The sequence below is a fragment of the Aegilops tauschii genome, chromosome 7 (genome assembly GCF_002575655.3).
Source record: "Aegilops tauschii subsp. strangulata cultivar AL8/78 chromosome 7, Aet v6.0, whole genome shotgun sequence".
Taxonomy (NCBI): domain Eukaryota; kingdom Viridiplantae; phylum Streptophyta; class Magnoliopsida; order Poales; family Poaceae; genus Aegilops; species Aegilops tauschii.
In genome coordinates this window covers 144,134,421-144,152,261 of record NC_053041.3, presented here as the reverse complement: position 1 = coordinate 144,152,261, position 17,841 = coordinate 144,134,421, and the positions used below count along the sequence as shown (strand labels likewise).

At 47.5% G+C, this 17,841-nt stretch overlaps 2 protein-coding genes across 2 annotated transcripts; both read left to right on the top strand.

The window, feature by feature from the left end:
* Window positions 1–1,533: 1,533 nt before the first annotated feature.
* Window positions 1,534–4,501, top strand: LOC120969829 (uncharacterized). Its single transcript, XM_040397123.2, has 2 exons — window positions 1,534–1,833; window positions 2,747–4,501. Coding segments are annotated over exons 1-2 (1,296 nt in total). The 5' UTR covers window positions 1,534–1,831; the 3' UTR covers window positions 4,041–4,501.
* Window positions 4,502–8,343: 3,842 nt separating this feature from the next.
* Window positions 8,344–8,859, top strand: LOC141026938 (uncharacterized). The gene has a single exon (XM_073503824.1). It carries the CDS (start codon window positions 8,344–8,346, stop codon window positions 8,857–8,859), a length of 516 nt encoding a protein of 171 aa, XP_073359925.1.
* Window positions 8,860–17,841: the final 8,982 nt, after the last annotated feature.

Sequence of the window (17,841 nt, the reverse complement as noted above, 5' to 3'; positions counted from 1 at the left end):
TGACGTCTATCAACCATCATAGCTTCAACAAACGATCTAGATCCTGTCCAAATTCCCTCTCTCATAATTTTGTATCTCACCAATGTCTATCAAACGGAGAGAGTTTCTTCATAGGGCGCCACGGTTAGAAGGAGAAACACATCTTGATTGGAACAAATCCTCGGATTCAGACAATGGGGGATGAAATTGGGGTAGGGTTAAGGGATGAGCAGCGTCGCAGTGGAGATGGGATTGCCCACAGCTGACTGAAAACCCTAGTCACTACTTCCTCCTCATCCAATTTATGTGAAGGTGTTTTGACGTAACCACATGGACCACCATCTTATTAGACACCACAGACAATTTGTGTAGAAAATGTTCATCGTGTTAAAACACAATCTTCATATATATCAAATAATCTTTGTAGTAAATTTGAGGAATGTTCAACCTATAAAAGCATTATCGTGTATTAAAGAAAGTTCACGCATTTCAAAAATTTACCGTGTATTAAAAAATGTATTTCTTATACTAAAAATGTTTACCGTGTATTAAATGTTCATTCTGTATTTTAAGAATTTTCAGCATGTATCCTTTTTTGAAACACGTGATGAATATTACTGAAACTAGAAAATACCCAGTGCTTTGCTACGGGAACTGGTCGCAATTATTTCAGTGAGATTTGGTTGTATAAAACATTAGTATTAAACTAACAACATGTAGCCTCTCTTGCAATAAAACAACAACATGTAGCCTTGCGAAAAAAACTTAAAGTATGTGAATTGAAACAAAAATACATATAATTTATTGTATTGTATTATCTCATAGTTGTACAATATTTATGGAATATGAGTAGCATGAATGGTTCATCTTAATGAGGGTATTTTTACATGCATAGTGAGGTGGCATAGTTGAATGTTGAGATAATTGAAGTTAGGGTTGAATATGAGATGATTAGCATTGCACTTTAATGTTGGTGTTTTTTCCATGCATCATGATGTGACATACTTGCGTGTTGAGATAATTGAAGTTAGTGGAGATCAACTATTTAGGTATATAGGATACCCTACGACAGTTCTTAGTATAAGATGAACTTTTCTAAATACACACTAAACATATTTTTTAGTTACATGATGACCATTTTCTAGAACATGAGTATTCTTTCAAAAGGCATGAGCTATTTCAAAAATTAAATAAACATTTTCTTAAATATTGGAACAATTTTCTAAAAACAATGAGTGAAAATTATTTTAAATTACATGAATATGGTTTACGAATATGCGTGAGCACTTTTAAAAATACATTAACATATTTTTCAAAATACACTGACACCTTTTAAATTACATGGAATTTCTATTTTTTTATTTATACCTAAATACTCATTGTTTAAAAGAATAGAGAAAAAAGAAGTGAGCAAGGAAGTGAAAACAAGAATGCAGGCGGAGTGGTGTTGGTGAGCTGTCGCTACGATGGGCTCGGCCCATGTCATGCCACCCATCCAATACAAGTTACAACACTGGAGCTCCTTCTCTCCGGCCGAAGAGGACCAAAGATCGGCCGCGGGGTTTCATTTTGGGACCCGCACAAAACGCAGACATGCTCCGAGGCCTCGCCGCCACCGCCGCCACCGCCGTCCCCTTCGCCGCCGCCACCGCCGTCCCCTTCGCCGCCGCCATCGTGCCTTCGTTGCCGCGATAAACTACCCGCGTCTCCGACCTAGACGACGTCGCCTCCTGGCCTTCGCCGACCTAGCCGTCTCCGACCTCCCCCCCCCCTCTCCGGCCTCGTCCCACCTCGTGCAAGTCGTCTTCGTCCCCGACCTCCTCCGTCGTCCTCTTCTTCGACCCGCACTCAGATGTAATTGCACAGCCAAGCTCCCGTACCTTATTGATTTTGGTTCAATTTTGGGGTGAAAGTTGTGAATACCGGCTGCAGGGTGGGCAGTGGGGTTCGTGGGGGTGAGGGGTAGGGTGGTGGGCCGTTCTATGCTTGCATGTTTGGTGGGGATCAAGCATTTCGCGATGCGAGTGGCTGATTTGGAACCAATCGATAAACCCTAGTTATTGTTTGCACCGTCTGAGTTGAAAAACCGTAACTTTGTTGCCTATATGTTCTAGGATGGCGAATGGTGTATTTGATGGGGGATACTGTATATAGGCTAGAAGCCAAGTGTGGAGCCGAGTCAACAGGGTGGTGAATCTGTTGCTTTGTTTCCTGTGTTCTGGTCTAGTGGATTTAGTCGTTCAGTGTTGTTGTATAAGGAAAACAGAAAACTACTTTGTTTGTTCGGTAGTGACGAACGGATGGGAAACAATGTGGGTCGTGAGTGGTAACAGAACAAGCGTGACATTAACTGCATCTGATAGATATTAAAGTTTGCGACTTTCACCCGACAAGGATAAGATTACTTTCTCGAAAATTGTTAGTTATGAGTTGTTGTTTTTTTATCACCAATTGCAACATCTAGAATTGGTTTATTATTGTCTAGTTCAATAACTTTTACTGATGATTATACCATGAACCTAATCAAATCATTTATTCACTCTTTGGACTTTTCTCATGTTACACATGTACCGCACATGTTCATTCGTTGAGCATTCGTGTAATAAGGATATTTCTAATTCTCTTAAATACTGAACTTTCGGCTGCAGTTCTGCAGAGATTTTCCAGTTCTTTTCAAAAGTTGAAATATCTCCAGAAATGTTTATCCATGCAGCAGATAGCCACTGTTTTTCATATGCGTTAACATGTCATCTGATCTCTCTAACAGGGAGGACGTTGATGGAGTAGCGACACAAGAAAGGGTTAAGAAGATCAATGCATCAGAGTGGTCATGGCGCAAGAGACTTTACAAACAGTGCAACATAGCCCCAGATGTGATGGACCAAGAGGATCGTGACATATGCGAGTTCTGCGCTGTAATATCTGCAGCCATTATGGAGCTGAAACGAGCCACTGCGAACGTGACGCCTGGAGCAGAATGCTGTTATAAGCTTGATATGGAGTCACTAATCCGGACGTACCTTGAGCTGAATGGAATGGATCCACTTGCCGAGAAGGAGGTGGTGGAGGCAATGGAGAAGCATATCCTTACGAACGGGAATGACATCTATGGAAGGCATGATGGTGTCTGCTGGTGTTTCAAAAATGTTGGGGTGAAAGCAACCTTGAACGGCAACAAGCTTCCGTTTAAGCTGGGGATTGATGATTATAAGTTTTCTTTTGAGCTGAGTGCTAAGGAGGTCTGGAAGCGTGTCGAATCGGGAAGAGCTGTTTTGGCGACGGTGTTTGCGGGAGAAGAGTTCGATGAGCTTCAGGCAGACGAGATATATGCCTGGTTTCCAAAGTATGATTGCGAAAAGAAGGATTGGGTGAAAAAACCTCAGCCCCACCGAGTAGTGCTGATAGGCAATGGGGACGCAGGTTCAGACCTGCTGTACCAGTACCATCCATTCTGTAATTCCCATGGCACAGACTTTGCAGATGGAGGTGATGGCTCTGTTTTCCACAGGGTGCTCAGGGGATTTGGTCAGATTGACATAAAGGCGCATCCGAACCGGCTAATGGTTCCTCTGTCCCAGATAAGTGAGCGCCCCCGTTTAAGACAGCGCCGTCCAGATGTTGCCCCAACTCCCCCGCCTCCCCCACCTCCCCCTCCGTCCAACTTGACACGGTGGCGTGCTGATGGCCCTGGCCTCACTCCACCATGCCAGCCGTGGCAGTCTATGAGAGGTGATGGCCCTCACCGGGCTTCTCCAAGCGACCGCGTCAACATCGACAAGGAGACTCCACCGAGCCAGCTGTGTCAGCCTATGGGACGTGATGACCCTCGCTGGGCTTCTCCAAGTGACCGCGTCAACACCAACAAGGTGACTCCATCACGTGAGCCATGGCGGCCTACGAGAGTTGATGACTCTCGCTGGGCTTCTCCAAGCGACCGCGTCAACATCGACAAAGTGGCTCCATCACGCGAGCCATGGCTGCCTAAGAGACGTGATGATCCACACTGGGCTTCTCCTCCGCGTGACCGCCCCAACATCGACAAGGCAAGGTGGAAGGACTAGGCTTCTGATGTTTCTTCTGCCCTATACATTGGATGGTTTCCATTTTTTCTCTTAGTGAGTTGATGTAGACGCTGCCTTCAAGTCCCTGGGTGCACTAGTTTATGAATTTTCCTGCTGCTTGTAGTCCCTTGGTGCACCAGTTTCTCCGTTTTCCTGCTGCACTGAGAAATGGAGCTGAAATAGAATTATATATCGTGCTGCAAAATTCAAGTGAAGGGGTGACTGAAGCATTGCCTCTTATTGTAAAGAGGACTCATTGTTTATCGATGCCCTTGCACAAGCTATTTAATTTCTTCTCGCTCCTTGGAGCAGATATATTCGGGTTGAGTTACCTAAAACCATGCAGGAATACCCGCTTGTTATGTTTGTTGTAAGGTCTTGTCTTGTGACTCGTAGAATGTTAACCTGATTGCTGCATACTACTATCAGCAATTTGTGGAATTAAATCTCCTGTTGAGTTATTTTGCGTATTGTTATGTTTATTTTTGATTGCTGACTTAGATTTATGATTGTGGGTCACATGTGTTATGGAACAACTGAAATGCAATGTTCTGATCTTTTATGGAAGATATTTTTCTACATATGAAACATGAGCATGTGGATTACCCACCTTCACACTAGGTAACCAGTGCAGAAGTGTTTGTTATATCGGCTTGGAATCTGTATTGGCGTGTTCCTGTTCTTGAGCTCAGCAGTCTGCACGCAGGGCTCGTTGATCAGGTTTGCACGGCCATCCTGAGCGCCCTCCGTATACAACACAATATCGACATGTTGGTACATACGTGTGCCTGTTGGCTTTCATACATACATCAGTCAGCATTGATTATGAGATTGAGCATAACTGCTAGAACGATATAAGATGCAAAAAATGTTAGGGTATTAACTTATCTAACATTAATGTTTTTATGCTGCAACTATTTTTAAACTATATCATACCCTGTGCATTGCTGTGGGGTATTTTCTTCAAAATACTCCCTCCGCCCGGAAATACTTGTCATCAAAATGGATAAAAGGGGATGTATCTAGATGTATTTTAGTTCTAGATACATCTTTTTTTATCCATTTTGATGACAAGTATTTTCGGACGGAGGGAGTATGATTGAATATATGTGCCTAATAAAAAGTATAAAAATGATGAATACTAATAAAAATTATGTGGACCATTTACCACCTTTATCCTTGTACCTAAGTTCCTAAAATGTTTATCCTAAAAAATCATGTCCTCCAATTAGAAGTTGTCTAAGATTAGCACTAATGAGTATGCAGTAATGTGATTGTCCAAATAAATATTGAAATTTTGAACACAACACGATGAACAACTTACCTAGCTGGTCTTTCGAAAAATTGAAGTGCAATCTGCTAAAACAGATCAGATGCTAATGTATAATCTTTGACAATTTGACTGATCCTGACCAATGATTATATTTCCCTGTAAAAACAATGAAGGCGAATAATTATATACCTCCGCAAAAACGAAGAAGGCCAATAATTATATGAAAAGATTGCAATATGCAAGCAAGTCGAAATCGTGTGTGGCCAAAAATACAATTTTCCTGCATGCCAAATGTTCTAAAAAAAGTATAAAAGGAGTTAAGTTTAGCACCAGAATATGCACGAACCGAGCAAAGTTAGAGAAGTTTGACATTTAAAAAAAACTAATACACCTTCTATTTTGGACCGGAGGGAGTAGAACAAGGTTCCCCTTCGACGATACACAAACATTATTACAATTGTATTTTTTCTAAATTTGGCCTCTACACGTCAACAAGATAAAAATATTAATAATTTTGATAATATTAGCTATATTGTATTAGTTCGGCATCGGAAAATTGTGCATCACAAATAGGAACTCGGACAAGATAATTTGCATCACCATATTTGTAAGACATGTGCAAGACATAAATTCTTCATAGCATCTCAAATCACACAACAAAACCAACTAAAATCTGATGTATAAAACTGATGCAAGATAAGAATTGAGAGGTTAATATAGAGTCTGATGTGTTAACCTTGGCCTGTTCGTTGGCTGGAGGAGTTAAGTAGGCTTCGTCGCGGACTCGCGGTATGAATCAGATCATGAGCAGCGGAGGAAGGAGATCAGAGGCAGACAGCGCCAACGGCGGCAAAGGCATAGGACGGCGGCGGCAAGACCTTAATCTCACGCCAATCACGGAACGGAGAACGCAACTTCACGAGACTAGAGCGGAGGCCAATTTGCCAATCTGGCCGCTAGTGGGCTTCTATGGGCTTCGGATCATGAGCAGCAGATTGGTTTTGGGCCGGCCCATTTACAAGAGCTGGGCGCTGGTTATAGGCCCACTATTATACTTGCTCTTAGGTGACAGAGAACAAATTTAAGGAAAAAAGCGACAATTATCTTGGAGCAATTGCTTCAATTGAATCCGTTCTTTTCCCACATAATTCTGGTCATTGCAACAAAAAAGAGAAGTACTCCCTTCATACGTTTTTCAGGGTTATCTTTGTCCACGGGTATGCATAATAATATACGACATGTATATTACACAAAGCACCATCAAATTCATACATGAAAAGGAGTTTCTAATAATATACAAATTTTATATTATACATCTCATGTATTAATAACTTTTTTGCATGATAATATGTGTCTCATTTACATCATAAATATTAAATACAAGTAACATAAAGACCGACATGATAAAACTGAAAAGACAGCAGAACGTCTCTAAGCTTGACACCAACGCCCGTCACCTGCCTCCTGCACCATCATAGTAGCCACCGAAAGAAAAAATGACGGATCACCTTCTCACCCGAGCTCGACGCGGCTCCATCGCTGATATGCAGCTTTACGGACTTTCAAGGTGGCTCGCCAAAGACGAAACCATTACCGTTGAACGAATTAGACCGGGGCAACACCCCGGACACGCCATCAAACTCCAGATCTGGCACCCCCACATGACTAAGACATCGGAGGAGGAAACCGTACCTGCCATCCACGAACCACGAGCCCGGTGCACGTTCCGTCTTCTAGATGTCGTCGATGCAGACCACAGTCTGCATCCGCTCCTCGACTACCTCGCAACTTCCCCGCCGACGTTGGAGCAGACGTCGTCGCACCGGCGGAGCCTGAGGACGCATGTCCATCACAAGGATGCCGCCGCCACGACATCTCTGCTTGAACAGACTGGTTCCCAGATCCTTCACCGATAATAGAGACGATTGCCTCGCCGGAGAAGAATCTGGAGCTTCTTTATTCAGCATCCCCGTCGCCACCGCCGAAGCCAAAGCATCGAACGATCCAAAACCCTAAGCTTCTTGGGTCCTAAAACCTAAAACTAAAACGATCCACGCGCACGGGATCCGGCGACTCCCTCACCACCGACGACCAAAAGGTCGCCGGCGGAGGAGAGCCGCCGGAAGACTGCGCGGGAAGTTGCGGCTCTCCTGTGGCGGCGGCTACCTTTCGCTAAAGGAGAAAAACTCATGTACTAATAATTTTATCATTAATCAAAGGCTGGCTTAAAAAATGTATTAGACCCTGTACATGCGGACAGAGGGAGTACAAGATGAACTCCAGCCGGGAGTACAAGAGGAGGTATTGTTTATCAAATCCGTAGCACACTCACACTTATACATGACGTTCCAAGAATTCGGTCAAACACAGAAACGGCTGCGTGGGAGCTGCGCGGCGAAATCCAGCGGCATCCCGCCCTTTGTCCTCCATCACACCGTCGCACCAGCGCTCAACGCCTACGAGATGCTTTGGTTGCCCATGCCCTGACGCTACCCCTTCAATGCCCCCAAGGCCCAATGCGCAGTTGAGCCAAACCAGCGCTCATGGCAGTTCCGCCATTACTACCACTCGCTCCGTTGATGGCAAAGTGGCCTCGAACTCAACCCGCACGCCGCTCCAGTGATCCAGTCCGATCTCTCCTTTACTGCGCCACCACCCACCGTCTAGCTGGAGTGAATGCTGGGCTCTGCAGAGCATCTCCAACAGCCGCGCCAAAAGGCGCGCGTGCAGTAAACTGAGCTTTTAGCACGCGCGGGACGTTTTCGCGCCCTCCAGCGGTGGGGGGAAACTAACGCGCGCGGGAAAAGGCGGCAGCTCGCGCGCTAGATTTGGCGCACCACGTCTGGCGCGCCTATAAATTGCAGCGCCTCTGCCGCTCTCTCTCGCTCGCTCTAGCGCTTTCTATACTCGCCGCCGACACGACACCACCGCGCCACCATGCCGCCTCGCCGCCGGGGAGGTTCGGGCTACCGCGGCGTCCGCGTGCGTTCGTCCGGCACCTACTCCGCCTCGATCCGGTTGGGCGGCGGCATGCGCCTCGGCCTCGGAACCTTTGACACCGCCCAGGACGGTGCCCGCGCGTACGACGCTGCGGCGTGGCGCCTCCGGCGGTCCCGTTGGGACGTGAACTTCACCGAAGTGGCGACGCCAGAGCGGGCACAGGAGTTGGCTTCTTTCCCGCGGCTTATCACCGACGAGGATCGGCGCAAAAACCGGAGGCGGGAGCGCCGTCTCAGCCTGGCCGAGATGGACGAGGAAGCCATGGCGCTGTGGAGGCAACGCTTCCCGCAAGATATCATCAATGAGGAGCAGTTCTTCGCCGAGAGGAGGGCGGAGAGGAAGGAGAAGAGGAAGGAGCGAGCCACCTATCGCGAGGACAAGCTAACGCGGAAGGCGGTCGCTAAATACAACATGGCGCTAGGAGATGAAAGCTATCCTGGGACTCCCGCGACGATCGGTTCCTTGACGCCTATGTTCAAACGTCTGAGGAGGACATCACCGAGACAGAGTCCGAGTCGGAGAATGACGAGTAGTAGTTCTATGTGAGACTATGTATTGTAAGAGAAGGCTAAAACTATGTACGCTTATTTTAATTATATCGTAGAACTATGTACTATGACTATGTATTGTAGGAGAAGACTTGAACTATGTACAAAATATAACACGCTTGCTGGAGCGGTTCGGGCGCGCTTTATTTTGCGGCGGCCGCCGGAGCCAACGCGCCGCCGCGCGCAAAACAAAACCTGGCTCATCCGGGCGTTGTATCATGACTTTTAGCGCGCAAAGCGCGGCGGCTGTTGGAGCTCTAAAGCCGGCCACCACCCGCACGCCATTCCTCTTCCTTGGTCCTCCACCGGACTCCCTACCCGGCTTCCTCCACTCCTGTCTTCCGCTTGTGCGCTGCCGTCGGTGTTGAGAGTGAAGGGCAACTGCAAGGAAGATGCCGCGCCGCCGCTCCCGCTCCCGCTCCCGCCGCCCCACCGCCGCCTCTCGGCTGGAGGCGCCCGAGGGCCGCCCGGCCTACGTCTGCGCGTCCAAGTCCCTCGACTACCCCGTCCCGGCGTCTGCGCTCCGCCACTGGGCTCCGGACCCCCCGGAGGTCAGCTCTGGCCGCCCGCGCCGCGGGTCCACGGTGTACGTGCAGATGACACCCGAGATGGACCTCGAGGCCAGGCGCATCGGCTACGCGTTCATCGCCCCCGACCCCGAGGCCGCTGGTCTCGAGGACGCGGACACGAAGGCCCTCGTCCGCTCCGCCATCCACGCCACGGCGCCGGACCTGCAGTTCGAGCTCTTCGCCGTCTCCCCAATGATGGCCGACATGTGCCTGCGCTTCGCCTTGCCGGAGGACCGCGTGGCGGCCATGGCCAAACAGCCGTTCGAGCTCGACGGCTACTCCGTACAAATCGGCCCTGACCCGAAGAGCTGCATCCAGTCCCGGCTGGACTACCTCGTCCACATCAACCTGCACAACTACCCCAAGGAGGAGCGCACGGAGAAAGACATCCACTCCAACTGCTCAAGCATCGGCCACGTGGTCGAGATCGACCCCGCCTGCTTCACCGCGCCGGACCTCTCCCCGCTCGGGCTCGTCGTCCAGTTGAAGCACCCTCGCGAAATCGCCCGCGAGCTCCGGATCCAATACGTTGGGTGGTATGGCAGCGGCCAAGTCTGTCCCAGGGAAGTCGCTCGCACCATCATGCCAGTCGAGATCGTCAAGGTCTGGGACCTGTCTCGGTCCAACGACGGCAACGGGGGATACGTGTCTCCGTTCAAGCCCTCTCCGCAGGTCGTGCCGGACGGGCAGCCGGCGGCAGCAGAAGAACTGCGACCCGTCCCGGGCTCCCGGCTGGACTACCTCGTCCACATCAACCTGCACAACTACCCGAGGGAGGGGTGGACGGAGAAAGACATCAGCTCCAACTGCTCCAGCATCGGGCTCGTCGTCGAGATTGACCCCGCCTGCTTCGCCGCGCCTGAGCTCTCCAGGCTCCGCCTGGTCGTCCGGCTGGAGAACCCTTGCGACATCCCCCACGAGCTCCGGATCAAGTGCGGTGGTTGGAATGGCAGCGGCGGCGTATGTCCCAGGGAAGGCCCTCACAGCGTCGTACGCGTCGAGATCGTGAAGGTCTGGGACGAGTCTCCGTCCAACGGCGGCAATGGCGGAAGATACGTGTCTCCCTTCAAGCCCTCGCCAGCGGGGGCGCTGTAGCTGAGGAGAACCCACACCAAGATTATTAGCTAGCTGCTTCTCCCCGACGAGGTTGCATTGCAGGGATTCGACGCTCCTTCTGTTAGAAGTGAACTGCTCACACTTCTTCCAGGTTTCCCTAGGCTCCATGGATCACCGACCAGCTTAGTTATGTAGTGGCTGCGATGACAGCAGGTAGAAAAACCGTAGTTTCTATGAGTAACGCTGCTAGGTTTCGTTAGTGTGCTCATATATGACTCATGTTCGTTCAAGCTTTAGGTTGTTGAATCGGTGCCATATATGTTTTGTGTATCTTACTTATTCGGGGCTATCTTACTTTCTGGTCGAAGCTACATTTCTAAGCAGTAAAAAGAAATCTGTATGGAATGAACTGACCAGCCCTGTTGGTGCTCCCTTCAATGGTTAAAGGGCGAGTGAGAAATAACTATTTCTCAATCGTTAACTGTAAGAAGAAAACTGAAGAAATGAGATAGCACAAAACAACTTCTATACAAATGATTGGGAGATAGTGAAGCTTTACAAGTTTGGCAGAAGGGTCCGCCGTCCACGGTAATCTTTTTTTTTCATAAAATAGTGAATATTTATGTCCATTGTAAATCACACACAGCTTCGGACGGACTTGTTTAGAGGTGGGTAACTGCAGTCCAATTTAGAGAAGCACGGACATGTAGTAGAGTATGGCATCAAGACTCTGTTCTAGAGGCTGGAGAGAGCAGAGTAGCCCTAACAGCAACTCAAAGAAGAACACGACTCCATCTTTGTCCAAAGCGAAACGGAAACGAAGGCGTTCTCGTGTTGGATCAGGTCCAGAGCACCAGCCGCGGCCGCGTAGATAGATATAGTAGTTATGGATAGATACAAGCCCTCCCACCAAATCGATTCCGCAAACAATACACGATCCGGAGAAGGCGAAATCAGACGGCGATGTCGGCGGCGCTTCGGTACGCGGCGAGGAGGGCCGTCGGAGGCCGCGCACTGCGGCGAACGTGGGCGGCTGTTGAGGAGGAGCAGCGGCGGAGGCTCGTCCACAGCGGCACGCCTCTCTCTCACTGAAAAAAATAGCGCGCTATAGCGTATTGAGAATTGCCTCACTAAATATATCGATGTACAATGTCTCGCTAATAGCACGCTATAGCGCGATATGGCACGCTAATAACATATTTTGAGGTCGCCGATATAGCACTCTCTTCTCCTCGCGCGTCTCCCTTCTCCACCGCCTCCCGCAGCAACACAAAGGTCTCTCTTTCTTGATTAACCAGCAAAAAACGCACATATACTTATCCAACACATCTTGACTGTTTCGTGAGGGAAGCAAACAAGCATAATTTGAAGAAAAAAATAGTGAAATACAAGCATAATTTGGTCAACATATCATGATTTGTTTTCTAAGGGATTCAAACACCCATGCTCTGAATTTTCTTCTTCTTTTTTTAACACGGTATATAAAAGAGCCCGTTTCATTTAAAAAAGAGGGCATGATTTCAGACTTTCAGACATTCTAAATATTTTCTTCCATGATTTTCACAAAGGAATCCCCATTCTTATTAGTATCCAATGTTTAATAACACAAACTCATCAAAAACAAATCTGCGAGTGCTGCTGCAGGGCCTCGCCAGTGAAAACGAGGGGCAAATCAAGAAGATGAAAGAGGAGCTGTACACTGCTATTGCCGAGCAAGAAAAGAACAACACCATTTACGACAGTTTAGTTTCGCCAAACGTTGGGCTGCTGGAAAATCTCTCCGTGCAGCTTGACCCAAAACACAACGATCCACGCTGGTATGTACTACAAATCTGCACAATATGACTCTCCTTCTCCTTTTGTTTGTTCTATTCTACGTTAGGCTACGGTTCTGTTTCTTATATCATCATGTCAACCTGCAGGCGCTCATGTCGACGAGGAAAAAGGATCAGCGATTGCCTGAGGTTTGCAGGGATATATTTTCTCACTACTACGGCCTTGGAAACACTGTTTGGCTCCTCGATGGAATCTGATTCAGAGTGCAGAGTAACGGAGAGAGAATTAGCGTGATGTTACTTACTAGTACTCAGTGAGAATGATCATCATTGATTGTTCTGTGTCACCGGGTTCTGCTTATCTTCCTGAGGTTGCTGAGAAGCTGGTATCATCTAGTTGTAGTCTATCTTTTTGTTTTTCTTCCTGTGTGAAAGCTACCGAGTAATCGAGACGTAGATAAATATGCTATCTGGCTAAGTGAATAGGAACTTGTGTTGTGGTTGCTTCACTCTTGACTTTTTTTCCCTTCTGTGTCCTTAACTGAAAAGGTCCTGCCGCTGCGCATTTTTTTTTTTCAAAACGGGGGCAAAAGATTTGCCTCATCAATTAATTTGAGTTTATTTCTTAGCGAGTAGTCCGCATGTTGGTCCACTGCTTGTTGTTTTCCGTCTGCTGCTAGAACAGTGAGGTCAAGGGAAATAGGTGCCAGTTTTTTACAGTTAGAAGAAATGTTGTGTTTGTCCGTTGGCTTTGCAGCAGCCCGTGTTTAGCCCGTTCTTGATACTCTCTGGCAGACTGATATTTATAGGCTGGGATTATTTTCTGTAAAATTGGATGCTCACTGATTTATCTCTGTTTTTGCACAGAGTTTGTAAAGGCGCAAATTCCATTTGACCTCACAGTTGTAGCAACGGACTGTTGGCAGCACACAGAAAACAGCAAAAACTACAGCAACGACATGGATTCAGTTCAGAATTTTCAAGGTAACATCATTTCCCTTCAGTTCAGAATTCTTTTCTAGCGCCATCACAGGGATCCAGTTTAGAATTTGTACGGGTGAATTTTAAAAATGGAAGTCCCTTCACTCGCAATGCACTCTAGGATTTTTTTTAATTTTTTTTTTTGGCACCCAAAAACGCCGATGGCAGCGATGTGATGACACGTTTCGCAGCAGCATCAGCGGGTAAATCAAGCAATGAGACCTTTTCAGTTTCCTACTTGTCAAATTGAAGCCTAAGTTCAGCGCTGTCAGCTAAATCGAGGCCTCTTAAATCTTAATCCAGCCGGGCTCTCGCGAATCAGGTTTCCCTGCAAATTCCCCGGACGATTCCCGCAGGCCCGTTGCTCCCCTGCTTCCAACGTCACTTCTCTCGTTTACATCACAGGCCGTCGCTCCCTCCCACGTCCCAGCCCTTCCGGGAAGACGGGCAACCTTCGCCAAAAAATCACGGGATCAGACGAGAAAGAGAAGACGCCGCTGGCTTAGCACGTATGGCCGATCCGCCGATGATCCAAGGAGCTCCTCCGGAACGACAGAAAAATCGGCATTGCCGCAGCCGCCCTCTCTGTTTCCACCTCCATTTTGGCCTCTCTTATCACACTCGACTCGAACCACCCAAACCCAGCGGCACAATGGCTAATTTTTTTAAATAATACATTTTTTTATTAAATTACAGAAATATTACGCTGAAAAAATAATTTTCAAAAATAATACACCGTCGGCCCGCTGCAGGCTGACTGAGCCTAGTCAGCCCACAGTAGGCCGACTGGTGGCCCATCTGCTTGCTGCTGGCCGATTGGGCTGTCGGCCACCAGATCAAGTCCAGTCGGCCTGCAGTTGGCCGACAGGGTCCAGTTGGCCTGCAGTTGGCCGATAGGCCTGCAGTGGGCCGACAAGGACTAATTGGCCTGCTGTGGGCCGACTGGTGCATGCCACCATTTTTTTTTCGAATGATCCCTGGTTTTTTTTGTAAAACTATGACGTATTCCGCACAACCCTTTCCCGCCATATGTTCGCGCCAACTATTTCCCGCCACCCGTTTCCCGCCACCATTTCCCGCCAACCCTTTCCCGCCATACCGCAGTCGTTCTTTCCCGCCATTTTCTCCTCTCTACCTATAAAACCCCCTTCAGACGGAGGTGGATAAGCATTGCAGTGTAGTGTAGTTGAGATGTCCCATTATCCTTTCGATCGTAGTTTTCACCCTGGGATGAGCAGGACTCTTCTGAGGCTAGCTACCGATTTCAGGATGGATAATAGGATAGTTCCATGGGACGAACTCACCGGTAGTGACACCATAATGAATGAGTTGGCTCACCAATTACGTAGGTCTGGGTGGCCTGAAAGGACCTATGAGGAGGTACGTAAAGAACTTTTTAGGTTGCATGACAGGTGGAAGAAGGTAGTGGTGCCGAAGAGTGAAACTTTCAGAAGGATTGCAGCAAATAATCCATGTTTATGGACTGAGGAGAGCGAGGACGAAGATGATATCTTCATGCCGCCGCTTCCGGGTTCTGCATCGTCGAAGGGCAAGAGTTCTTCATCATCAAAGGGTAAGGTTTCTGCATCGTCGAAGGGCAAGAGTTCTTCATCGTCGAAGGGCAAAAGTTCTGCATCGATCGAGGATGACGATGATGACTTCATGTAGTTTTTATGCTGTATGTTGTGAGTTCAGTTACGTACCATTTAATTTAGATGTAGTTCTATCTAGTTGTTTGTAATGCCTCGTTGTATGAATATTATGTTCTATCTAAATATGATCTTGTAGTTCGGATAACAGAGTACTAAAATAGAGTAGGCATATGTCTCGTACATAAGTACATAGTCATTTGTCTCATACATAGAATAGACATAAGTCTCACACAGAAATAGATGGTAATGTCTCTACTGATAGATAGAAGCGTCAGTGACGACGTCTGGCCTGACGGAGAGGCGGATCTCGAATGACAAATTCATCACATATAACTCGGTTTCCTGTAGCAATGCAACTCAACAACCCTTTTCCATTCCCATTCGCTCAACATTTCTTGAATCTTGCCATCATCAGTTATGCCAATCAATTTTCTTTCCCCAGGGCCATCTGACTGCTTCCTGCTGACGTAGTACACAAAATCGTCTTCCTTCAACCCTTGCTTCAACATGAATTTAATCTTCAACCAATCAAAGGTGAGGTCCACTTCACTAACTTGCACAACACTTGGAGAAAAGCCTTGGACATGAACAATAGGGCTAAGCACCCACTGAGTACCCTTAGCCATCTGCAACACACAAATCGCATTGAGTACCTAACCTACCCCTTAATATCCCCAGTAACAAATATTAGACATGTCTATATATTACCTAGCTATATATTACAGAATATTAACGGAGCAACTAATACAATTCACCCACCTATAAGTATATTACGAATATTTGCCGTAGCAACTACAAATATTGACAGATTAATATATTTGACTGGACTGCCTATATTACGGACCTTTTTTCTGGACTACTACATATACTGACACTCCTAAATACTTGACATCCACATATAGTACGGATTATTACCGGAGCAACTACACATTTTTACACAACTTTTAGTTGACATCTAAATATATTTACGTATACTATCGGGGCAAATAACAATAATCGCACACCTAATTTATTTCACATCGAAACATATTAACAAATACTACCGGAGCACCTACGAAAAATAAAATGTGGGCTGAAATATACCCTTGAAGCGTGCGTGCGAACGAAGAACGACGAACGGCGGCCACCAAACTGCCGGTGCTCCGCCTCCAACGAAGAACGACGAACAACAGCTTCACCTCCACCACACTGCCCCAACTTCACCACCACCACACTGCAATGCTTATCCACCTCCGTCTGAAGGGGGTTTTATAGGTAGAGAGGAGAAAATGGCGGGAAAGAACGACTGCGGTATGGCGGGAAAGGGTTGGCGGGAAATGGGTGGCGGGAAACGGGTGGCGGGAAATAGTTGGCGCGAACATATGGCGGGAAAGGGTTCTTCATCATCGAAGGGCAAGGTTTCTGCATCGTCGAAGGGCAAGAGTTCTTCATCGTCGAAGGGCAAGAGTTCTGCATCGATCGAGGATGACGATGATGACAGAGTACTAAAATAGAGTAGGCATATGTCTCGTACATAAGTACATAGTCATTTGTCTCATACATAGAATAGACATAAGTCTCACACAGAAATAGATGGTAATGTCTCTACTGATAGATAGAAGCGTCAGTGACGACGTCTGGCCTGGCGGGGAGGCGGATCTGGAAGCGGCGACCATCCCAACCTGTCGGGTGCCCTAATGTGACGAGGAGGAATCTCAGACTCTCCCTGGTCATGCTGTGTATCCTGTGTGGGGCCTGGTGGAGGAGTCGAAAACATGTTCATCCACTGGGTGTGCTGCGACATCTGAGCCTGTATGTTCTCCTCGGGATGTTGATCACTCCCCCACGTATCATGTGATGCCGACATAGACGCCTGATATCCATAGGCTCCTACGCGATGGAACGTTTCATCATGAAGAATGAGGTCACGTCAATTAATATTGAAAACAATAAATATGAAGACACATACCTGCTGACTGTGACGTCTGCTCTGGCTCAAACACGAAACTGGACGAGGGACCGTGCTGCTGTGGCTGTGGAGATAACACGAAGCTCGACGAGGGACCGTGTTGCTGTGGCTGTGGAGAAAACACGAAGCTCGACGTGGGACCATAGTGCTGCGGGTGCCACATAGAACTGCCAGGTTGGTCAGGACGGGGTGGCCTGGTTGTCGGCTGATGTGCTAGACGTGGACGTGGTTGATGTTCGTGCATGGAGTGACGCGGCTGCTCCTGCTGGTGCTGAACAACATCGGTTCTCCGGGTGCACGTGATAGCCTCGTACACAGTCCGTATCTTATTCTGAATTCTTTCGAAGAAGGGCTGTAGCACTGGACGATGCTGAAGAAGAGGTCCAGACGATAGTGATCATCCAAAGGTGGGCACGTCGTCGTAGAGTTCGCGTGTCAAGGTAGCCTGCAAATTTCCATGACGATTAATAATGTCTGTCTATTGCACGTCAAAGTATGTGACAACATTACGTAAAGAAAATATATCTTACCGCGTACTGCCTAGAGCCCGAAGTATCATAGCTCGGGTACATATCCGACGGAGTAGGATCCGGTATCTCCTCTGGGTGGGAGTACTCAACAATGCGTAACCGTGTTCCGGTCATGTAGCGCCGCAAATAGAGATTGAATTCATCGAGATCGAAATTGTGATTCTCGTGCCATAGATTTGTGTTTGCTGTCTCCCATTCTATAACATACGGCTCTAGTCTAACTAGCCAGTCAGCAGTAGTCCTGGTCATGCCCTTCCTTGTCGTCCTAAAATTATGGTGTGTGTTCAACAATTACCTAAAGCTTCGAATGGAGTACTATGAAAGATAATGCAACATTGAAAAACTGGTTAATACCTGTGGATGTGTGCTGGCACCGGGTTCTCTATAGGGGGAGGTAGCTCCAACTGCAGAAGACCAAATTGCCTCATAACCCTCTGTTGTGCCATCTCCTCGATGAAGACATCGAAGA

Bases quoted from the DNA above. Each gene is read 5' to 3' on its own strand.
- LOC141026938 (XM_073503824.1), top strand. From the start codon at position 8,344: ATGCGCCTCGGCCTCGGAACCTTTGACACCGCCCAGGACGGTGCCCGC.